General features: G+C 54.4%; 1 protein-coding gene and 1 non-coding gene across 2 annotated transcripts; one reads left to right on the forward strand and one right to left on the reverse strand.

Annotated features, from left to right (window-relative positions):
• Positions 1-3,318: 3,318 nt before the first annotated feature.
• Positions 3,319-22,578, reverse strand: CDCP2 (CUB domain containing protein 2). Its single transcript, XM_028511199.2, has 6 exons — positions 22,307-22,578; positions 15,790-16,137; positions 12,379-12,714; positions 11,077-11,430; positions 8,006-8,184; positions 3,319-4,916 (listed from the first exon to the last, which is right to left on the reverse strand). The coding sequence occupies exons 1-6, from the start codon at positions 22,383-22,385 to the stop codon at positions 4,590-4,592; spliced, it is 1,623 nt and encodes a 540-aa protein (XP_028367000.1). The 5' UTR covers positions 22,386-22,578; the 3' UTR covers positions 3,319-4,589.
• On the forward strand, positions 14,353-14,459 carry LOC114498207. Its single transcript, XR_003684654.1, has one exon. It is a non-coding gene; the product is annotated as a U6 spliceosomal RNA (small nuclear RNA).
• Positions 22,579-22,871: the final 293 nt, after the last annotated feature.

The raw sequence follows: 22,871 nt of genomic DNA on the forward strand, positions 1-22,871 counted from the left end.
AAACAAAATAAACGAACAAGCAAAACAGACACAGACTCAGGGATGCAGAGAACCTTTCGAGGGCTGCCAGACAGGAGAGGGGCGCTGCACGAGAAAGGAGCAGGGATCGAGAAGTGCAGGCTGCTGGTTACGAGAACACCCAGGGGACATAGAGAACAGCAGAGGGAGTGCAGTCGGTGACACTGTGGTCACGACGTACGGTGTCAGGTGGGTGCCGGACTTAGTGGGGGATCACTTCCAAAGTTTTCTAAGTGCGGTGACTATGCTGTACCCCTGAAACAATATAATAGTGTATGCCAACTGCAATAAAAAATTATCAAAAGTAAATAAATAAATAGCCCCTCTGTTAAACTCATCTCAGATTCCTGATTTTGGTGGGCTGCCTGCTGGTTCCTGCTGGCCTCAGTGGCCATGGCTGAGGCACCGGGCACCTCAGAGCTGGCTCTCCGCCTGCAGAGGACCGGCTCCTGGAGGGAGGGGCCGCAATGAGCCTGTCTGCACGGCCGGCCATGAAGAGGGGGCTCAGAGAAGACACTGGGAAACGTCCTTGACTCCAACTGCACCAAAGTACCCATACTGCCACACACGTGAGAGTGAATGGGTGGAGCTGCATCGGATTCATCCGCTCCTTCACCGGCTCGCTCACTGGTTCGTCCACACTCCTGCCAGCCTCGTGTGCTGGGCTCTGGCGGGGTGGACGGTGGAAAACTGCCTTCATGGGTCTGGCACCGTAGTGAGAGGGTCAGGCGTGAGGGAGCAAAAGCAGAAACACCGGTCACACCATTTCAGGTGGTAATACGTCGTCCTGTGGTGGAAATAAAGCAAGCTGAAGGGGGAGCAAAGTGACAGGTGTGTGGAGTGACGATGTGTGCTCAGGGCGCCTGCGGTCGGAGAAGGGTGTGAAGGAGCCGGGTCAGGCAACGCTCTGGGGCAAGGACGTTCCACACGGAGGGACCGGGAGATGGAGTGGCCGGGTGCGAACAACCTTGGTCTGCAGCAGAACGGCAGGGGAGCACGGAGGCTGGGCACGCTGAGAGCGGGAGGCTCACAGGAGATGTGGTGGGGAGGCTCATAGAAGATGCGGTGGGGACCTGCTTTCTTGTCAGGCCCCTTCCAGCTCCGGGACTTGAGGAACCCTCGGGGAAGCCTTTGCCAGGCCTGGCCTGCGAGCCAACCACTTCCTGAATCACCCAGGTGAGGACCCCGTGTGGGGTCTCTCCCCGTGTTCTCTCAGCCCTCACCACAACCATGTGAGGAGGGTCTTTCTACCCCCATTCCACACACAAAGAAACTGAGGCTCAGAGGATTGAGCCACCTGCCCAAGGTCACGCAGAGTCCGGGGAAGAACTGGAAACGCACCCAAGTCTGCCGGACCTGCAGTCCAGAAGGTGTTTTCCCAGGGCGAGCGCATCCGCTTGCCTAGGACTTCTTCATCAGTAGCATTGGCCCCGCAGGGAGGGGCAGGCTGGAAGGAGGACCCCAAGCTCCCAGCTGGGGGTTGGCACGTCCCAAGCCCACACAGCCCACGGGGCTCCCGCCTGGCTGCCTGCGCAGCTCCCACTGGCGGAACAGGGGAGCTGGGCAGGTGGGCGGGAAGGCGGTGCCAAGCTCGCCAGGCCCTGACTCTCTCCCAGGGCCAAGGCATGCTGGCTGACGGCTATTATTTCAGGCCTTTCATTTCTAACAGACACTGCGCTGTCACAGAGACTGTTATTTCCTGTGGCGCGTGCAGGGTGATGGACGTGCCGGCTGCCCGGAGGGCAGGGAGTGGCAGGACCTGGGCACGTTCGTGGAGATAAAACCACCGGCTCTCTCCCTCTCAGTCACTTCACTTCGCTCCCGGCCAGACACGGCCGCGATGTTTGAGAGCATTGGCCGAGGTCCCAGGAGGACCCAGAACTCGGCAGAGCGCCCCAGCTTGGGGAAAACCGACTCCTTTCAGATGAGCCTCCACGTTTCATAGCCTTGTAATCTTGGCCACGGCTCTTGCCCTCCCCAAAGCTCAGCTTCCTCATCTGTGAAATGGGGGCCATTTATGTCGGCCTCACGAGGTGGCTTAAGTGAGTGAGATGACCCATCTGAAACACCTGCCACGTAGTGGGTGCTGAGGAGGTGGGGGTTATGACAGTGACCTTGCTGTGTGTTGGGGGCGGAGGGGCAACAGTGATGCTTCTCACATGTGGAAAACAGGGAAAATGAGGCCAGAGGAGAGAACAGGCTCTCCCAAGGCCACACAGCAAGTCAGTGGCAAAGCTGGGCGGAGAATTCGGATCTCTAGGCCAGAGTTTTGCCAGTCAGTAGTAACAACTGCGTTTTGCCACTTCCTCCATGTCCTGGGCACCATCACCCATTATCTCACCTAAACCTTGCAATGAACTGGTGGGCAGGCCCACGGTGACACAGCTAGCAAGCAGTGGGGTCCTGGCATCCGGCTGCACCCTGGTGGCCTGGCTGCAGAGCCCGAGCTCTGGCCTCTCTGCACCGGCCCTTGAAGACCAGCTGCTGAGAGCATGCACGGAGGCCCCCAGCTTTCCCACGTGTGCGTGTCCACAGACACAGTCACACTCAGCTTTGAGAATTAGGCTTCGCACAGGCTGAGCCACGGTCTCCTCCACCGCGATGAACAGACAAGGATAAGTCCAGTTTGGGCTCACTTGTCTCAGGTCCCACCAGCTGTACCCCTAGGCCCACCCATGGGTTCTGGACAGCAGAACCTGGGGCCACCCGCAGAGAGTATCTGGTGTGTGTCCAATTCTTTCTGACAGGGAAACAGAGGCCCAGGTGGTTTGGGTCAGACCACATGGGGTTCATCACACAGGCTGGCACCGGTAGCTTGGCTCAGTGGCTGGAGGCACCTGAGAGTGAGAAGGTGGATGGGAGAGAGAGAGGAAGGGGCTGTGCTCCAAGTACCCAGATCGCAGTCACGACTCTCCCTGCGGCCACATCCGTTACCCCAGCAGACCCCACCCCAGCTCATCATGGTGCTGCGTTCTCAATGCAAGCTCTGATCTATGTCCCGTTTTGCAAGTGGAGATATCACGGTTCACAGAATCAAAGTGACTTGCCCAGGCTCACAAAATTAATAAGAACTTGTACTTGAACACAGCTCTTCTAATGCCCAGGCAACTTTTCCCCCTTACTTCACTCCTTACACTGCTGGCCCTCTTCCTGCACTTCTGGACTCTGCAGGTTACCCAGGCGCCTGCCCTCCCGTCCCTGACTGTGCTGCGCCCGACCATAGGCACCCTCCCTGAAGGCAGGGATTTGCCCAGTGGGCTGACTGTGGTGCACCTGCAGCCTGTCACGACAGCAGCTGCACAGCCGGAAACCAGTGGATGCTTGTTGGGTTGTTGAAGGAATTTTATGATTAGGCCACAGCTTTTAAAACTGATGCCAGTGGTCAGCACGGTCGGGTTGGAGATTTCTGCTATTGGGAAGGATTTAATTGAATGATTTATTATGCAATAGAAAGGTGAGCAAGGGAAAGTGGTGCATTACAAATGCATTGTTTGTTTCTTTTTCATTAACAAGATTGCTCCACTTCTGGGTATGTGGAGCTCTGGGGAGGCAAGAGCCAGTCCACACAAAGATGCCCGAGGCCTTCCCACAGGTCAGCATGCAGAACCCAGCCCTGCTCCCTGGGGAGGAACTTAGAGAAATGTGGGTGGCCTGAAGTAGCTCTGAGTAGACTGGAGTAGCTCTGAGTGAAGTCCAACGGCAGGAGAAGGTCCAGAGGGCTCCAAGAGAACTCATGTGGAGAGGGAGGGCGGGCTGGCAGCCTAAGGTCAACATCAGGGTGAGGAGGACAGAGACACATGGGACCTCCCTCAGCTTTTCAGTCAAGGATCATAAGGTATTTCAGGACAGACACCAACTCGATGGAGACACCGGTCCTCAGCCTCCAGCCTCACTGCTGAGCACGGTGTGGGCCTGCCTGTGGCTTATACAGGGATCTGCCCCTGCAGGGCATCACCACCTCCACACACATGGCCAGTCTTCAGCAGCGACACCATGTGGCAAGGCCGGAAATGACAGTGCTCAGTGGGGTTTCTGCTCGCTTCCTCTATTCTGGAGTCTGAAGGCAAGACTGGGCTGCTTCAGATGAAGTCCTCAGGGTTCTCAGGCCATTCGGAGAGAGTGAAGGATCCCGATGCATCAGGAACATCCTGCTGACGAAGGCTTGGGATTCTCGACTCTTCAGAAAAGTAAGAGATGCCCTTACTTGCACCCTGAGTTGGTGACACTCCCACAAGTCACAGAAGGAGTCAGCTTTATCCACTCTGTCTCCAGTAAGAGTAACACACACAGTTCTTTTCTGTCTTTGAAACTAATGACAACAGCTGCCTACACAGCCATGTCACGCCATAGTTTACAGAGCTCTCACCCGTCCACGCCCTTCTCTGAGCCTCAGGTCAGCCCTGGGAGATAAGCATGGTGGAGCAACGGTCCTGAGGAAACTGAGGCTCAGAGAGGGACAGTGATTTGCCCCGGGGTCACCAACACGTCAGCGAGGCCTGGTTCCGCCCCTTTTGTAGGGTTCCCCAGCCGACTCCCAGGGATGCGGGTGGCCGGGGCCCCGCCCAGCCTGCTCACAGCAGCATCAGGACCACGATGGCAATGACCATGAGGACTCCAGCCAGGATGCAAAGGCCCAGGAAGACAATGTCACTGGTGTCCTGGGCCACCATGGCCATGGGGACCTCCGCTGCTTCCACCTCATCCCTGGGCGGCGCTTCCTGGAGGGGCTCGGCTGCGGCGGCGTAGGGCCCCAGCCAGTGGGAGCCAGACAGCAGGTGCACGGACGCCTCCTTGCGCCGGGGCTCGCAGCGGACCTCGTACTCCTGGGTGTCGTCCTGCCCGGCAGCCGAGAAGGCGATGTACAGTACGCTGACGATCACCGACGTGTTGTTCCTTCTCTGTGGGGGTCACGGGGCACTCACTCACACCCAAAAGGGCCCAGGGCTCACCCTGTCCCCCTCAATATCTGGGGGCTCAGCACCAAGGCAGCAAAACCCCAGGAGCCCAGGCTCTGGCCCCAGCTTGGTCACTGACTCCTTCCCCGAAGGGAGCCTCAGTGTCCCCACCTGTAGAAGGGGTGCTACAGGGGCGCCTGGAAGGACAAGGTCAGATTTGATGGGTCAGGGTTAGCTCTGGCTTCAGAGAAGCAGGATCTATGACAGGGAGTGACAATAATCACAGGGACATCCGCCACATTCCAGGCTTTGTGTTGTAAGTGCATTATCTCATTTAATTCTCACAATCCTCTCTTATTGGTACTATTGATAAAACCCCACTTTACAGGTGAGGAAACTGAGGCCTAGAGGTGACTGGGCCCTTGTCTGAGTCACACAGCACACACATGTGACAGGGAACATACTCTCACCCAGATCTGCCCGATTCTTACCACGCTCTCGGCCACCATGCCTCACTCATATCCAAGGACATGGGACCAAACGGGACTCCCACGGCATCCAGTTCCACCTCCCTCCCCTGGCAACCCACAGACGTGCCCCCTGGGGCCTGGCGAAGGCAGTGACGCACCGAGCCAAGCCCGAAGCCAAGTCTCCTGCCCCCCAGATAGAAGCCCTGTCCCTGGTGTTAGGTGACTTTTCCTCCGGAATCTTTCCTCCACATTATGTCTGCAGCAATTGTGTGTCCCTGCTGTTGAGTCCCTGGTCACCAGAGTGGCACCACGGTAAGGCTGGGAAGAGCTGTTGAGGAGTGAGATGTGAGAGGTTTGGCGCCCCGAGGTGCTGAGGTGTTAGGGCCGGGCCCGGGGGCAGCATTCTGATGGGCGGTCTGAAGGGGTCTGGAGCAGGGCTGTTGTGACACAGGGCACCTCCCCCACCCACCCCGAATCTGCAGCAGCCGTGCGCTCCTCAGGTGTCCGACTGCCCCTGCCCAGCAGCGGAAATTCTAAAAATTAAAGTGTCCTAAAACAGCCCTGGCCGGGGCGGCTTAGCCCATTGGGGGTCATCCCGCAAAGCCAAAGGTCACTGGTTTGATTCCCAGTTGGGGCACATGCCTGGGTTGAGGGTCAGGTCCCCAGTTGGGGGATGTATGAGAGGCAACCCATCAATGTTTCTCTCCCACATGGGTATTTCTCCGCCTCTCTTTCTCCCTCCCCTCCCCTCTCTCTAAAAATAATGTTTTTCTACAAAGTTGCTTAAAACAGAGAGAGCAGGCCTGGACACTTAGGAGAAGGGAGTTTCGGAGACGAGGTGACCTTGAGGGTCTCTCCCCGCTCTGGGTTTCTGCAATGCAGGGAGCCTCCCTGCATCTGGGCCTGGGCCCCCCGCCACCACGCCCTCCAAAGAGGACTGGTGCCCCGGGTTCTGTGACGCAGAACCAGGACGCTGGGCACGAAAAGGGCCGTGCCTGGGCATGGCAGGGGACCCAGTCAAGGGGCCTAAGTGAGTCTTCATTGTGAAGAAGGGAGAAAAGTCATGAAATGGGGTGCGGGAAAGTTTTCGATGAGTGAGAGGCTGGAGGAGGAGGGAAAGGCCACCCAAGGTGCTACGGTTATGAAGTCAGATCTGCAGTGCTTTTTAGGTGGCGCACACAGAGGCCGCTATGGCTTACGGCTGTTTGAGCGGTGCGTCTTGGAAAGCTACCTGGTGCGGAGACTGGTTCTCCTGGGCCGACGACTTAAAAGCGTGACACGAAGAACCCATGAGTAAGTCTCTCAGCTCTATGTTTCCAGGATACGAACTCCAAGAGTCTGGGATTCCAACGTTCTGGGATTCCGTAGTTCCCAGTTCTGGTGGTGGTTCTGTGACCCTGAGACTCTGCGTGTGTGTGAGTTCCTCCTTCTAGATCACGCGATTCCCTGTTTCTAGAGCTCCCTGTCTGCATCATTTCATGACTCCGTGGAATGGGGTTCTGCCCCAGGGACTCAGCGCCTGGAGAGCAGTACAGGCACATTGTCCTAGCAGCCAACCCCGACCCCGCTTCTCCTCCTCTCAGGTCAAAAGGTCAGCAGCCACCAGAGGCTGGGGAAGCAGAGGGGTGGCCTGGAGGGGCCAGAGGCACATATTCGTATATTCGGCTAATATCAGGGGAGGGGGAGTACGGTTTGCTGGAAAGCCTGTGGTTTCCGCCAGGCCAGTCTGGCAGATCCCCAGGTACCAAGGCTGGGGGGTCACCCTGATGGAGACCAGGGTTCCTTCCCCCCTTGCCCCTCCCTGACCTGTTCCTAAGAATACAAACATCCAGGGTGCTTGGGGCACTGCTCAGCAGCTCTGAGGGCCTGAGCCTGGGTTTAAGGTTTCCAAAACACATGGATAGCAGAAAAAATTTATTTGCAAGCCTCACTGCCTTTGGAGGGAGGTGGATCCATTACTTGAAGGGCCCTTTTGTTTTGTGGAGCCCAGGGAAGGATTCGGATCACAAGATTAGTGAAGGGGCCCTGGCTGAGGTGGCTCAGCGGCCTGAGCGTTGGCCCACGAACTGAAAGGTCGCTGGCTCAGTTCCTGGTCAGGTCCCCAGCTGGGGGCGTGCGAGAGGCAACCAGTTGATGTTTCTCTCACACATCGACATTTCTCTCTTTTTCCCTCCCTCCCCTCTCTCTAAAAATAAATAAATAAATAAAATCTAAAAGCCCACCAGTATTAGGGAAGGGGCAGGTAGCGGGCAGCAGGGCTCACACAGCTCTGCGTGTGGAAGGGGTGAGGATGCGGAGGGCCAGGGGAGCTGGGGGTGGGGGGGCAGCAACGGCAGGGCAGCCTCCAGGGTTGGTCAATCCACAGGGCCTCATGGGAGGAGCCTCCAACAGGGGCTTTTGGTTGTGCCAGGCTGTGCAACAGGCCCTGTATCTGCCTCCTGTATCTGAGTTCTTGGTCGTGTCTACACTGAGCACGTTTGCTGTGAAGCCAAGAGGGGCCCAGCTCTGATCCAGACTTGTGGTCACCAGAGCCAGGAAGAGAGGCTGAATCCTCAGGAACAGCAGATGCCTTTCTCTCACCTGCCCTCGGTCATGCCCACGGCCCCCCCTCCCAGCCCCTACCTGAGACTCGGTACCGCAGGTGTCAAAGCGGGCCTGAATCCGGAAGGTGCCGCCGACCTCCTGGGCAGCACAGCGCCGGCTGCCCAGGTAGACCTGGGTCTGCCCCAGCGGGGCCAGCGCCTGTGTGGAGATCAGGATCTGGAAGTCCGTGCGGGAGCAGCTCACGTTCATGGGCACTACTGGGGACAGGAGGGAGGAGCTGGAGGCCTGGGGGGCAGGCAATCTGACCCCCACCCCCCAGGCTCCCACTCCCGTGTGGTGAATGGGAAAACTGAGCCCAGAGTGGACATGGCTCCTTTGCAGTCCTGCGGGGGTGTTCTCTGTGCATTATTCCACTGAACTCCGTCAGTGGCAGGCGCCAGCTTGCTCCTCAGCGTTCCCCGAGACTGCCAGGGCTTGGCAGGTACGGCGGATGCTGAATGAACAACTGAATGACTGAGTGAATGAATGAGTGAGTGAATGTTCTTAATCATAATAAAAGCTACTATTTGCTGATTACTTTGCCATGTGCCAAGCGATTCATTCACTCAGTTGACAAATACTTATTGAAGGCCTACTATGTGCAAGCACTATTCTAAGTACCACAGATACAGAAATGGGGGGGCAGCCAAAAATTCCTGCCCCCTTGGAGCTCACACCCGCAGTTGGGTGAGGGAACAATATGTAAAATGCACCTAAGCTCTGGGGAGGGCTGAGGGAGACCAGGCAAGAGCACAGAGAGTGCAGAGAGTGCGTGTGTTAGAAGAGGGGAGAGGGGCGGGGGGGGGGGCGGCTGCAGCTTTGAAAACGGTGGTGAAGACAGCCTCAGCCTCTCCCCACGATGCCCCCAGGAGGTGAACGTGACTAAAGTGTCTGCACAGTTTGGGAACCGAAGCCTGGAGAGGAGAAGCAGTTTGCAGTGGTTGGGCAGGACTGTAACCACCGAGGCTGTAGGACCCTGGAGGTCCCGATCTCCCGGGCCGCATAGACCCCACATTCAGGTCACACTGTGGTGGCCTGGGGGGCCCGGGGGGCCACCACAAGCCACCACAGGGCGACTCGAATCTTGGGTCTGTGCGGGCATGTGTGTGTGCACACATGTGTGTGTGCCAGGTGGTGCTTGGGGGGGCAGGGGTGAGTGCAGGGGAAAGGAAGAGGGGGGCCGGCGGGAGGAAAGGGAAAGAGCTGGCAGCCGGGGGCCTGGGACTCTCGACGCCCCTTCGGGAAATGCCTCAGACATATTTCAGCCTCTGGTGTCTGGGCAGTCAGGGATTTATGGGTCTGCCGTCTCCCACGATGATCTTGGTGGCGCTGAACTGCGCGTCACCTTTGATGGATGTGAGGCTGTCCTCTAGCCGGGGGGCCGCCTGCAGCCTGGGCCACATCTGGCGCCTCGCCCGGCATGACTGCCCCTGTCTGACCCCGGGCTCCCACGGGGACTGGGGAGGGAGGTGTGGTGTGGCGGGGGCCAGGATTAGAGCTGCCTCACCCTCCGTCCCTGGAGGCACCAAAAGGAGAAGGGGCTTGTCTGAGATCACACAGAGCTGGGAGGGGACCCAGGCCTGGAACTAAGATTATGGGGGCCAAAAGGGACTTGAAAGATCTGTCAGCCAACATCCTCGTTTTATAGGTGGAAAAGTTGAGGCCCACAAAGAGCAAGCAACTGGCCGGCTAGCTGTGGCAAAGCGCCATGGCCCCTGGCTGTGCGGAGTGCAACCTGAGGAGGGCGCCCCTCTAACAGAGGGACCCTTCTCCCCTCCCAGCGTGGGGAAGGGGCTGACTGAGGCCCGGGGGTGGGGCTGCCCAGGCCACCCCTCTCCGCTAGCTCGCTGCAGCTCTGCTGTTCCCTGCCCCACCGCAGGGCCGGCCCCCCAGCCCCTCTTGTATGTGAAGTAAGGAGAGGGGAGAGATCTTTCGAATGCAGGACAGGCCTGAGGCACATGAGAGAAAGAAATCCATCCTCAGCAAGGATGGCCTCAGAGCCAGGCACTGTGACCTGTGTCACCTCATTTCATCTTGATGACAGTCTGTCTAGGGCATCCGTCAACCCCCTCTACAGATGGATGGTCAGTGGACGGCAGCACTTGGATGTGGCCTTGGTCTGTCTGAGCTCAGCAGGGCCTCCTCTGGGCCCTGCTCAGCCACACACGAAGGCAGGGAGTGAGTTCTAGCCTTGGCTGTGCCATCCTCTCCTGCACCTGTTTCCGCACCTGCACAACAGAGAGCTTCGGCCTGCCAGGCAGAGGGTGAAATGGGCCCAGGACACCGGCATTTCCCCACGGCCCCGGAAAGGGCGGTAAGAAGGGAGTGATGTCAGCTGGCAAATCTAACTGGCACTGTGGAGGCTGGAAAAGCTGAGTGTCAACGTCCCCAGCCGCCTCTGCAGTTAGCCATGGTTATCTGGCCAAGTTCAAACCAATGAGACCAAGAAGTCTTTTGATGGCCGCTGAGAACAGTTTTGCTTTCCTGATGAAAGGAAATTTGTGGCTGGCACCTCTCCTACCCTTCCAGCTCTTGAACGTGGACATGATGCCTGATGTTGTGGCAGCCATTTTGCAGTAATGAGGCCAAGAGAATCCCAGAGATACCAGCTGGGACAGGTCGAGTCCCTGAACCAACACAGAAGCTGCCTAGCTCCAGACTTCTTGTGAAGTGAGGAAAACAAAAGCCATTTGTTCCAGCCACTGTCAGTCAGGATCTCTAACTGATACAAGCGAGGCTGGTCGGCATCCATGTGGTTACACCAATTGTTTACCATAAATAACACTACCATATTTTGTATATTACCCCTGGATAAAGGACTGAGATCAACCACTGTGCAAGAGAGGCCAGGAGCCAAAGGGAAAGGAGCCAGATGGGGAGGGATGAGGGGTTGTGGAGTTGGAAGCTGGAAAAGTAGGTCCCTGCAAAAGTGCAAATAAGGACCACACTGGCACAGTCCCAACGGTCCCAGAGCAGGAGACAGTGGCAGTAGAGTCACCTGGAAAGAGGTTGTGGAGACCAGTTCGTGGGTTGGAAGAAGGAAACTGCGAAGACCTGGGCCCCCACCCCGCCGCCCCCGCTCCAGCACACCGCCCCCCCAGCCCGCTGACCTCCGAGGTAGGCCACAGAGAAGCCCCGGCGGGTGGTGCTGCGGTCTGTGTGCAGCCGGAGCAGGAGATGGCTGCGGCTCGAGGTGACCGGGGGTGGCAGGTGGCGGCCACACCAGCTCCCCAGCAGGGGTGCCTGCTCGCTGGCCCCATCGAAGGCTGCCAGATGGTCAAAGTCGCAGGTCTTGGTCAGGCTGTTGGGCTCTTCCAGTTCCAGGTCCAGGAAGAACATCTTAACCCGGTAGCCAGGAGGCAGGCGGATGGTCCAGTGGCAGCGGATGTTGTTGGGGTAGGAGCTGGGGTAGTTTGGGCTGGAGAAGTTGCCCCGCACAGCTGTGTACACCTCCTGGCATTCTCCTGGGGAGGAGTGGGTGGGAGGAGCAATGGTGAGAGGGGCGGGGACTGTTATTTTCTGCAACAGGTGCTATATGGTTATAATGCCACCCTAGCAGGTTATGGGCACCGGGCCACAAAACTAGACAGTTGATCCCAAAGTTGGCTTCAACCTGAAATTAGCTAAAAGCTGGGAATCTCATTCCAACTGGCACTTCCCTTCATGCGTGTTGGCTCTGTTCGGTGTTTAAAAATAGTATCTAATACTGGTCCTCAGAGTTGAGTCTAAACTTGGACTTGACGGTGTGGTTCATGACCTGACCCTGCCCTTTTTCTGACTGCCCCTCATCCACCCCTACCTTCCAGCCTCACCAAACATCTCCTAGTACTATGAGCAAAGCACACCAAACCCTCTCTGTCCTCCACGCATTTGCACATGCAGATCCCTCTGCTTGGAGCACCTTTCCCTTCCTTCTGCCCAGTTCCCTCCTCTCCCAGGATGTCATCCATGATTCTTACTGTTACACAGCATAGGTCACAGTGAGCTGTCACTGTCCGTTTCCTTTTCCATCTACTCCTACAGAGGGTGAATACCACCAGGGCTCATTCATTTACTTGTACAAACATTAATTAAACAGCTCCACATGGCAGGTACAAAGATAAGCCCATAGGAACTCATGCAGGCAGAGAAGATCAACAGGCAACAGATCATTGCTAAGAAAACTTCTGTAACGAATTGAAGGAAGGGACTAATTCTGAGTGAATCAGGAAGTCTTCACGGAGGAGGTGACATGCTTATGCCTTGGCATTGGCCAGGCAGGGAAGAGTGTGCTGGAGCATCCCAGGCAGAGAGAGAGCAGAATGCGCAAAGCCCAGAGGCAGGAAAGGGTGACTCTCTCCACACAAACACACTGGGGAGGCAGGTGCCCAGCATGCACCGGGGACTGGGGTATGCCCCGCAGCCCCTCCTACCTGAGAAGTAGTAGGCCTTGAACCCCCGGCCTCCGATGTTAAAGTCGGACTTAAAGATCACCTGCAGCTCATGGCCCAGCGACACCAGGGTGGGCGGCCTGGAGCTGCCACAGTAGCGGTGCCTGTGGACAGGGCCCGGCGCCCCGAGCACAGCCACGTAGTCATAGGCACACTCATCGCTGTCCTCCACCTGGAAGTCCACGAACACCAGCTTGACGGTGGCAGGACCAGTGGCCCGGATCACCCAGTGGCACTCCACGTTGTTGGGGTAATTGTTCGGGTATTCGGGGCTGGTGAGGACCCCCGACAAGCCCGTCAGGACGCCACCACACACATCTGTAAGGGATCCGGTTTAACTCACCTTTCTCCTTCCCCGTGGCTCCGAGTTCCCCTCCCATGAGCACCAGACACCCCCCGGCGAGCCATTCCCACAGGGAACCTCATCACCATCCCCTGAGAGCTTGCCGAGTGGCAGGCACAGTCAGGCACTTAGCACCTGCACCGTCTTTTTAAACTGTTACACACCCCTGTGAGGGACGGGCAGTGGTTCTTCCCATTTACGGTCGAGAAAACGGTGGCACAGAGAAGTTAGGTTACTTACCTGTGTGAGTTGGGCCTCACCTGCACTCTGCGACCAGGATTTGAGCACAATGAGTGTATTTGGGAGAGACGGGGTCCCCATGTGCTCAGTGAGGGGCTGAGGGCCACTAAAGGGGAGGGATGGGGAGACAGCCACTGAAGGGTGTTGTCAGACCAGCCCCTGAGCCCTGCTGGGGAGCCTGGGGACCGGTGTGAAGCTGGGGGTAGGGGGACCAGTGGAGACTTCAGAGAAAGCCCTCAAGCAAAGAGATGAGGAGCTTGGCAGGTGCCATTAAAGTAGCAAGGCCCAAGGGACAGGGACAGGGACAGGGCCCCGACAGCAGGCCGCTGGGCTGGTAACATGGAAAATGGGGTTTGACTGACTGCAATGCCTGTGCACTCGATCTTGGGATATCCACCGTTGCTCTGACCAGGCCAGTGCGGCACAGAGGCTGAGGTGCCTGAGTTCAGAATTGCTAGTAAACCTCCCTAACAGGTGAGGAAACTGAGGCTTAGCGAGAGGATCTGATGAAGTAGAGATGGGCTTGGAGTCCGAGGACGGTGGTCCTCCTAACTCTGCCTTATGTCAGCTGCGTGACCCTGGGCAAGTCACCCAGCACTCTCTGAGCCTCATGGGAATACTAGAAACCATCACCCTTGCCCAGCCTGGCCCACGGGGCTCAGACTCCTGCAGAGTCTGAGAAGGTGTTGGTGAAATCCCTTCGGAGCCCTGTGTGACCAGTACAACCAGGATGTGGTTGATGACGAATGTCATGGCTGGCTGGGGACCACCAGCTGGGAGGGGCACACTTGGATGTATTTCCCAAGACTCCAGAATCTCACCCCACGGCGTGGCTGTGCGGACCGAGGGCTGTGCTGGGCGGCAGAGGACCTGAATTCCTGTCCCAGTGATTTCCCCTCTGAGCTGTGTGACCTTGGGGAGGCACGTTCTCTCTCTGGCCTCAGAGCTGCTGTTTGTGGAATGAGAGGGCGGGCTCTGACATGTGCGATCCCTTCCAAGGCTAACGCCCTTGGCAGAGCCTGTCCAACTGTGCCCCAGCACTCCTCAGGGGCCTTCTGGAGCCTCTGTCTGCAGCATCTGGTGCAAATTTCATTCCTATGTTGTGTTCAAACTATTCAAACTATTTTCTAATGCAACAAAAGATGGTATCCACAGATACATGCCTTACATATAAAAAATTAACTCATTGGTGGCCATAAGTACTGACTTAGGTATGTTTTCAATGCTTGGCTTATGATAAATGTTAAAAATATGAACTTATGAAACAAATGCGTACACCAGAATACTGGCCACCTTTGTCCCTCATATATCAGGATTAACGTAAGGCCCCATTTGACATAAAGGTACTACTGTTCTAAAAAATGCCAGGCCCTGTGCCCACTTCAGCAGCACATGTAGTAAAATCGGAACAATACAGAGAAGATTAGCACGGCCCCTGCCCAAGGATGACATGCACATTCGTGAAGTGTTCTGTATTTCTACAGGTAGTTACAGAATAGCCATGGGGATGTAAAGCACAGTGTAGGACATGGAGAAGGCAAAGAACTTAAATGCATGACCCATGGACATGAACCATGGTCGGGGGATTTCCTGAGGGTGCTGGGTGGAGGGGGCAAAGGGGGAAAAATCAGGACAACTGTAACAGCATAATCAGTAAAATATAATTTTTAAAAAGTGCTGGGCCCCAACCGGCGTGGCTCAGTTGGTTGAGTTTCGTTCACAAACCAAAAGGTGGTGGGTTCAATTCCTGGTCAGGGCATGTGCCTGGGTTGCGGGCCTGGTCCCTGGTCGGGACACGTGTGAGAGTCAGTTGATGGATGTTTCTCTCTTGCACATCGATGCTTCTCTCACTTCCTTCCTCCCTCCCTTCCCCCTCTCTAAAAATAAATAAATAAAATCTTTTTTTTTAAATAAATTTTTAAAATGTTGGTACATCTCGCCTATGGTATTATGACTTTGACATCTGAACATTCTAAAAATCTAAGGGTCTAAGATTCCAAAACTGCTGTTAAATCAGTCTGTGGCTCTGGTGGTTTAGCATTCTACCATTCTATGCCTCTAAAGTCAGAGAGAACTGGGGTTCCACCTGAGCCCCCTGGTTGCTGTCGATGGACCCCATGTGCCAGGAGCCTCGAGGGTTGCTTGCTGCTTGAGCTGCCGTGAATAAGTTTGTGCAGAGAAGGACAGAGGAATGAGTCAAGGAGAAAGGCAAGGAGAACAAGGCCTCTGCCTCCCTCACTAGACTGGGGGCAGGTTGCCAGCCTGCTCGGAGGAGGGAGGGGCTAAGGACCCCAGATACAAGGGACGAGTTCAGGAAAGGCTTTGGGAGGGAGAGCATCAGCAGCTCCACACAGACCCTTGTGGCCCTTCCATCGGACGACCCTGAAGGGGCGCGGGGGTCCTATGCCCGTGAAACAATGAGATGACACAGAGGGACCAGCAGCAGTGACAGGATGGCGTCCCCTCTGGTGCCCTGACGCCGGGGCCAGGATCAGGAGGGTAAGAATAGAGGAGTACGAGAGGCCTCGTTCCTGAGCACAGCGAGGACTGAGACGCAGTGAGACTCATGGGGGCTCCCGGGAACAACAGAGGGAGACATGGGGGTTGTCGCCCTGAAGATGGGACCCTGCAACTACCAAGATGACAGACGGAGGCTGCCTTTGCCCTGTGAGCTCTGAGAGCAAGTCTTCCAGGTGACGGGGCAGCCCACACGCTAAGATGCTGAGACCCTGCAAGTCTCAGCTTAGCCCCACCGCTCTTCCCCGGCCTCCACCCCGGGGCCACCCTCTCCACTGCCAAGTCCCCCTTGCCTTTCTGATAGCCTGCAGAAAAGCCACGGCTGGCCACGTGCTTATCAGAGTGGAAGATGACAGACAGGACGTGCCAGGAGGAGGTGAAGGGTGGCGGGGGCACCTGGCCGCAGAACCTCCCCAGCAGGTTGCCCGGCTCTGCTGCAGCGCCGTTGTAGATCTCCAGGAAGTCAAAGCCGCAGGTGTCGTGGTACTCCAGGTCGAAGGCGTGGAAGGTGAGCAGCACGGAGGAGCCCTCGGCCACCACGATCAGCCAGCTGCACTCCGTGTTGTAGGGGTAGGGTCTGGGGAAATTGGGGCTGGAGAAGTTTCCGGAAGGTGCTGAGAGCACACCCCCACATTTGACACCTGAGGCGAGAGGGAAGGGTGGCTCAGAGTCTGCACGAAGCGGTGGGTGGTGGGCGGCTGCACAGCCGGGTCTTTGGGATGGGAGGAGGGAGCCCAAGGCCCTGACCCTAAATTAATTCACTTATTCGTGTACTTGTTCATTTATTTACTTGTTCTTTATGTTTTTATCAAACATGATTTTATTCATTCAATAAATATCATTTGAGTGCTAGGCATTGCTCTAGGTGCTGATGTTGAGCAGGAACAACACACAAAAACTCCTGCCCTCATGGAATTTACATTTTGGTGGGGGAGAAAGACAATAAACATCATAAGTAAAATATAGAGCAAATTAGATAGTTAAAATGCTATGGAGAAAATGCAGGGAAAAGAGACAGGGTGCCAGGTGAGCCTATAATTTTAGACAGAAAGAATAGTGCTGTATGTCAGGCCCTGGGTATGTGCAGGAGGGAATTAAAAAAAATTTTAAATAACTCCTCGTCACCCTGAGTGAAAATGTGCACAGCCTATTATAATGTTAAAAGTATGTTCTTAGCCCTGGCTGGTGTGGTTCAGTGGATTGAGCGCCGGCCTGCAGACCAAAGGGCTATTGATGTGATTCCCAGTCAGGGCACATGCCTGGGTTGTGGCCCAGGCCCCCAGGAGGGGACGCTCAAGAGGCATCCACACATGGATGTTTCTCTCCTTTTCTTCCTCCCTCCTTTCCCCTCTCTCTAAAAATAAATAAATAGAATCTTTTTTAAAAAGGTACATTCTTATATGTACATATTTGCTTATAGTTTAAAAAAGAAAACAAGGGAAGGAAGTGAATGAAAACGATTCTCTGCTGGGGAGGGAGCAAAGGAGAGGAAACAGGCGTGAATGCCGGATCTCTCTCAGTGCAACTTGCTTTATAATTTTGACTTTATAATTTTGAATGATTTTAATGTAATTTTTAAATTATAAAAAAAATTTTAAGTAACCCTTAACTATCCCGAACTGAAACAAATAAACTTAACTACATTATCAAGTAAGAGACACATTCATGTGGAGAAAAATGACTTCAAATGGCTGTGAAAGACACTGTTTGACTGAACACTCCCAGTGGAATGTATCCCAAGGACAAAGAAACCCACAAAGAAATCTTAAAGCATATTTAGTAGGCTATTAGTAATAATAGTAAATACTCTTACTGTATTTTATCTATTGAAACAAAGCAATATGTTAATGTCAATAGAAACTCAGTTTTTCAGTATAACAGAAGAATGATACAGATATAAAATTTAAAAATTAAGTAAAACTTCCCTGGCTGGCATAGTTCAGTGGATTGAACACGGGCTGCGAACCAAAGTGTCGCAGGTTCGATTCCCAGTCAGGGTACATGCCTGGGTTGCAGGCCATGACCCTCAGCAACTGCACACTGATGTTTCTCTCTCTCTCTTTCTCCCTCCTTTCTCTCTCTAAAAAATAAATAAATAAATAAAATCTTTTTAAAAAATTAAGTAAAACCCTTGTGATTCTTAAGTTGAATTGAGAACATTAATATGAATTTAAGGTATTTTTTATTTCTGAAAAATAATGTCCTAATTCTGTTCATTAAAAAGACTTAAGAGTAACAATATTCCAGTAGTATTTTGCACTCTGGGCCTTAGATGAGGATTATTATGTCCAATGAGAAACAGTGAGTCTGGGGCAGGAAACATACAAAACACACTGGGGACATCGCGTCACTCCAGAAGGCAGAGAAGCTGGCGAGGGCCGCAGGGTTGTGTGAGAAGTCACGGGAACCTACTTGAAGGGGCTGCTGCTGGCTGAAGAAGGTACAGTTGGAGCACCAGAACAGAGTGATGACTGCACTGGATTAAAACACATCAAATAATGTAAAAACTCATGAATTCATAATGCAGCTCTAAAGAAATAAAAGAGGAACTCATTGGTTTCCTTGAGAGCTTTCTGGGGTACAGACTCATTTTTTTTCATTAGTATATAGAAAGAGAAAGAATTAAGCATCTACTTTGCCTCCCCTGTTGTGCGCTGTGTTTCAGGGTAACCACATAGCTGGTGGAGGAAAACTGGTATTTACAGCTGACTGCAGAAAGAAGGAGCGCATTAGGAGATCAGAATTCTGCAAACCTGAATGAAATAATCATCTTCAGTGTCTGTTCTAACAGCTGAGTAAAAAAGCAGATGAGGTAAAACTTAGATGGTTGGGTAGTTAGGCACTCCAGGTAAAAGTCTTTCAATTTTGCTAAATATTTGAAAATTTGTATCATTAAAAAATACAAAAATATTACTTTTATAGGTAATGAAATGAAAAGGCAACCTATAGAACTGGTGAAAATATTGAATTTGCAAATCATACATCTGATAAGGGTTTAGTATCCCAAATATAAATTCATAGAACTCCATAGCAAAAAACAAAAACAAAAACAAAAACAAAACAGCCATTAAAAATGGGCAGAGAAACTGAAGAGACATTTTTCCAAAGAAGACATACGAATGGCCAATAGGTACGTGAAAAGGTGCTCCATCTGACTTACCAGTCACCATGGAAATGCAAATCGACACCACAGGGACCTGTCACCTCACACTGTTAGAAGGGCTGTCACCAAAGAGACAGGAGGTAGCAAGTGTGGGTGAGGGTGTGGGCAAGGGCAAGCCTTTAAGCCCTGGGGGTGGGGGTGTAAGATAGTGCAGCCGCCACGCAGACCGTATGGAGGGTCCTCGAAACATCGGAATTAGAACTACCACAGGCTCCAGCAATCCCACTGCAGGGCACGCATCCAGAGGAAATGAAAACAGAATACTAAAGAGTTTTTTGCTCTCCTGTGCTCATTGCAGCATTCTTTGTAACAACCAAGATACAGGAAAGCGCTAAGTGTCCATTAACAGGTAAATGGATAAAGAAGATGTGATATACACACTGTGTGTGTGTGTGTGTGTGTGTGTGTGTGTGCGCACACGCGAGCGCTCGGGGTCTGGCGGAAGTAATGCCTGCTTAAGTGTGGTTGGTAGGGTACGTGAATGTCTCGCACGAGATGGACAGCAATTTGAACATTTCACTTAAACTGTCCTATGGCATGCTTGAGTGTGACATTGTTACATTACAGAGTTACATGATTTTGTAATAAAAGATTCTGTAATAAAAAAGGGGCGTCATGTGTGCCAGACCCTGCACACACACATTATGGAATTTAAAAAGGCCATCCTTTCATTTGAGACCACATGGATGGACCCTGAGGACACTCTACTATATGAAACCAGCCAGAGAGAGCAAGACAAATACTGCATATCACTTACATGTGGAATCTGAAACAGGAGAAGTCAAACTCATAGAAACAGCGTAGAAAAGTGGTTGCCGGGGAGAGGACAGCATATACGTCTGTTAGAGATGCATTCTGACGTATTTACGGTGAAATGACATATCTGGGACTGGCCCGAGAGTGGTCTAGACGCCCCGACATGGAGAGGGCAGAGCAGGAGAAACAAGGCAGGCAGCACGTGGGCAATTGTTTCAGAAGGTCACTGAAAACTAGAGATCCATTGTGCTGTTTTCTCTACTGTGTGTGTGTGTGTTTGAAATTTTTTATAATTAAAAGTTTCAAAAAGAATAACTGACACATTCTTGGCCACCTTCTTGGCGGGGCTTTCCCCAGCTGCTCCATTGGCCACGTAGCCTCCTGTCCTGTGAGCTTTCTCTGCCTTTCCTGCTGCCATTGTCTCCACAGCACTTGCCACCGCCCCACACACCGTGTGTTTTCCTTTATTTGTTTGGCTCCCCGTGAGGCTCTCTGAGAGCAGGAGCTGCTGTGCGTGGTTCTCTGCTGCGTCCCAAGCACCTGGAAGAGTAGCTGGCATAAAACAGGTGCTTGATGCACATTGGCCGAATGAATGAGTGTCTGATCTTGCATCATCCTCACAATAGCTCCATAAAACAGACAAAGCAGGTGTGATTGTCTCCATTTTACAGATGAGAAAACTGAGGCCCAGAAAGGGAAGTTATTTGCTATAGCTCTCATCTAGTGTGTTGGTCTTCCCAGCACCCACTTCTCTATCTCTTGCAGCAACATGCCCCCTCTTTCCAACACTGGCTCCCCTGTCTCCATGAGGTAACACCCCGACCACAGGACCCCACCGGGCAATCCTGGGGCTCCCACCTCCATGGCGGTGACAGGCCTGCGAGGTGGGCCTGTGCCGGGTGGGGCCAGAGTCCTGCTGCAGGACACCCGGAGGAGAGCCCTGCCCTCTCTAGTCCCTAGGCTAGAAGTGAGCACCCTGGGGGGGACCGTGCTCAGGGCCCACTGAGAAAGCTTGTCAGCAGATGGCAAGAACCATGTGAAAAGTGAAAATGACCCAGAAGCCAGGACTCTCTGGCTGCAGGCATCCCTGAGCCTAGCTCATTGCACTCCTGCCTCCCCGCGTTACAGAGCCGGGGTACTCCTCACCCTGCTTAAACTCATTCAGGCTGGTTTGTCACTTGCAACCGAAACCATCTTAAAGAATACCCTTAACCAGGGTTCCTGTAAGAGAAGATACCTCACCGAGCATGCACCCTGTCCGAGGGCCGTGCTGATTCAGAACCGGCCCCTCCCTCCCCAGGAGCTCACAGGCACGGGTGGGGTGGGAGTGGGGAGGGGGTGTCAGGCATATGAGACAAAGCATGCAGCGCCATGGTGCTGTGGTCACACGGGGGCCCCGGGGGCCAGAGGAAGGGAGACCAGTCTCGCTGGGACAGCACTGTTGGGGATGGACGCGATTCGCAGAGGAAGGGGTATTTGAGTTTGTGAGGAACGAGAAGGTTTGTTAGTTGGGAAGATTTGGAGAGAGAAAATGATATGGACAAAGGCTCAGACTCCCCGTCACTGACCCTCCTGAGCCTCAGTCTTGCATCTGTGAAATGGGGACAATGACACCTCCCTGGCTGGGTAGCTGTGAGCAGGGATGACATAAAGCCACACAAGGGCTGCAAGGGGCACACCCGGTTCACATTCTCAGCTCCCTGCCAGCCCCGGGGCAGGCCAGGCAGGGACGGTGTCTGACTCCTGCCTTTATGGTAGGAAGACAGAGGGACAGTTGCTGTCCCGTCCTTCCCCCAGCCCTGCCCACAGGACGGGTCATGCCATGACAGAGTCACAGCCAAACTCTCATGGCCCAGGACTTACCCAGGCACTGACCCCCAAGGTCACCCCAAGGTCACTGAAGCCCAGGTGGCTAGAAAATGGGAACAGTTGGCTCCTCCTACCACCTGGGCATGGAATGAGACACCTGGGTGTCCAGCCCATCTGTGCCACCAGCTAGGTGACTGGCCAGTTACACTTCCTTCCTGAGCCCCCCTTGGGCCTGTAGGAAAATGAGGTGCTGACAGCTGTTTGATGAGCCCCGACTGTGTGCACACCCCTTGCTGGTGAATGAGACCGCCTTCCTTTCATGGGCACACACACTCGGCTCAAAAGACCAGAGCAGTACAAAGAGGCCTGGGACCAGTGCTGGCAGAGGCTTCGGGGAGCATCTGTGGATGAAGAAGTCACTCGGACAGCTTCCCAGAGGAGGTGGTATTTGACCTTAGTTTGATGGATGAGCCAGATGTTCTCAGGTGGAAAAAGACAGAAGGGACAAGGGACACTCCGGGGTGAAAGAGGTGTGACCCTCAGTCAGAGCGCCGGATGCCCTGGGGACACAGCACACCAGAGGCTGGATATGGCACGGAAATCGGAGCCCGTGCTGGGAGCGTGCTGACTGCCACCCCAGGGAACTCTGATTTCACCGGCGGGCAGCGGGAAGAACAGCGGGCTCTCAGGAGCGGACCGAAGGCTCCTTGGCACCAAACCGGCACTGGTTCTCCGAGCCATTCCCTTTGCCCTTGGTAACCACGCAGGCTCAGATAGGTTACTAAACCTCTCTCACCCTCAATTTCCTCATCTGTAAAATGGGGTCTAATACCCACCTTGAAGTTTGTTGTGAAGATTAAACGCAATCATCAATGTAAAGCATCCAGCACATAGTAGGCACTAGTGAGTACTGTCTTCCCCCCATCCCCAAAGCAAACATATCCTCAATCAGCCAGCTTCCCCCAAAAGGCCTCCTGTTTTCTGGCCTCCCATGTAGAAACCTCCCGAGCCCCCCACTGCTGCCTGCCCACTCCTCCCCGCTCCTCCGCACTGGCGAGCTGCCTGCCGCCGGGAGCTCCTACCTTTCATGGCTCGGGCCCTGGGTCCCGGGCCCAGCAGTGCCACTGCCAGCAGCAGGCAGTACCCCAGCTCTGTCAGCATCTCCTCTCGGGGGGGCCCCACAAGTCTGCAGGCCAGGGTCTAAGGGTCCGAAGCAGGGGAAAGAGAGGTGAGGCTGAAAGGGCCTCCAAGTTAATGGTGGCGTGAATAATTCATTGGCCCCTCGAATTAGTAAGCTGATCCCCAGGTGCTTCCCTCACTCCACCCTAAGGTGACGGATCCGGTGTCACCAGGTTTACACGTCCTGAGATCTGCACTGGCCACGCTCGCTGCTGCTGCTGCTGCTCCGGGGAGGGAAGCAAGCTGGGGCTGGAGGGAGTTTGGTGGCAGAGGAGGGGCCTGAGTCCTGGTCTAGACAGAGCCGCCATCCGTCCCAGGTCCGCCTCTGACTTGCCCGGTGACCTGGAACCTCTGGGTCTCAGCCTTACCCAGCTGCGCAGTGGGAACATTCAGCCCTGCCCACTGTGGGCACGAAACGTGGTAACATGCGACAGCACACAGAGGGCGCTCGCTGCAGGGCTTTCCCAT

The sequence above is a fragment of the Phyllostomus discolor genome, chromosome 5, assembly GCF_004126475.2.
Source record: "Phyllostomus discolor isolate MPI-MPIP mPhyDis1 chromosome 5, mPhyDis1.pri.v3, whole genome shotgun sequence".
Classification (NCBI taxonomy): Eukaryota; Metazoa; Chordata; class Mammalia; order Chiroptera; family Phyllostomidae; genus Phyllostomus; species Phyllostomus discolor.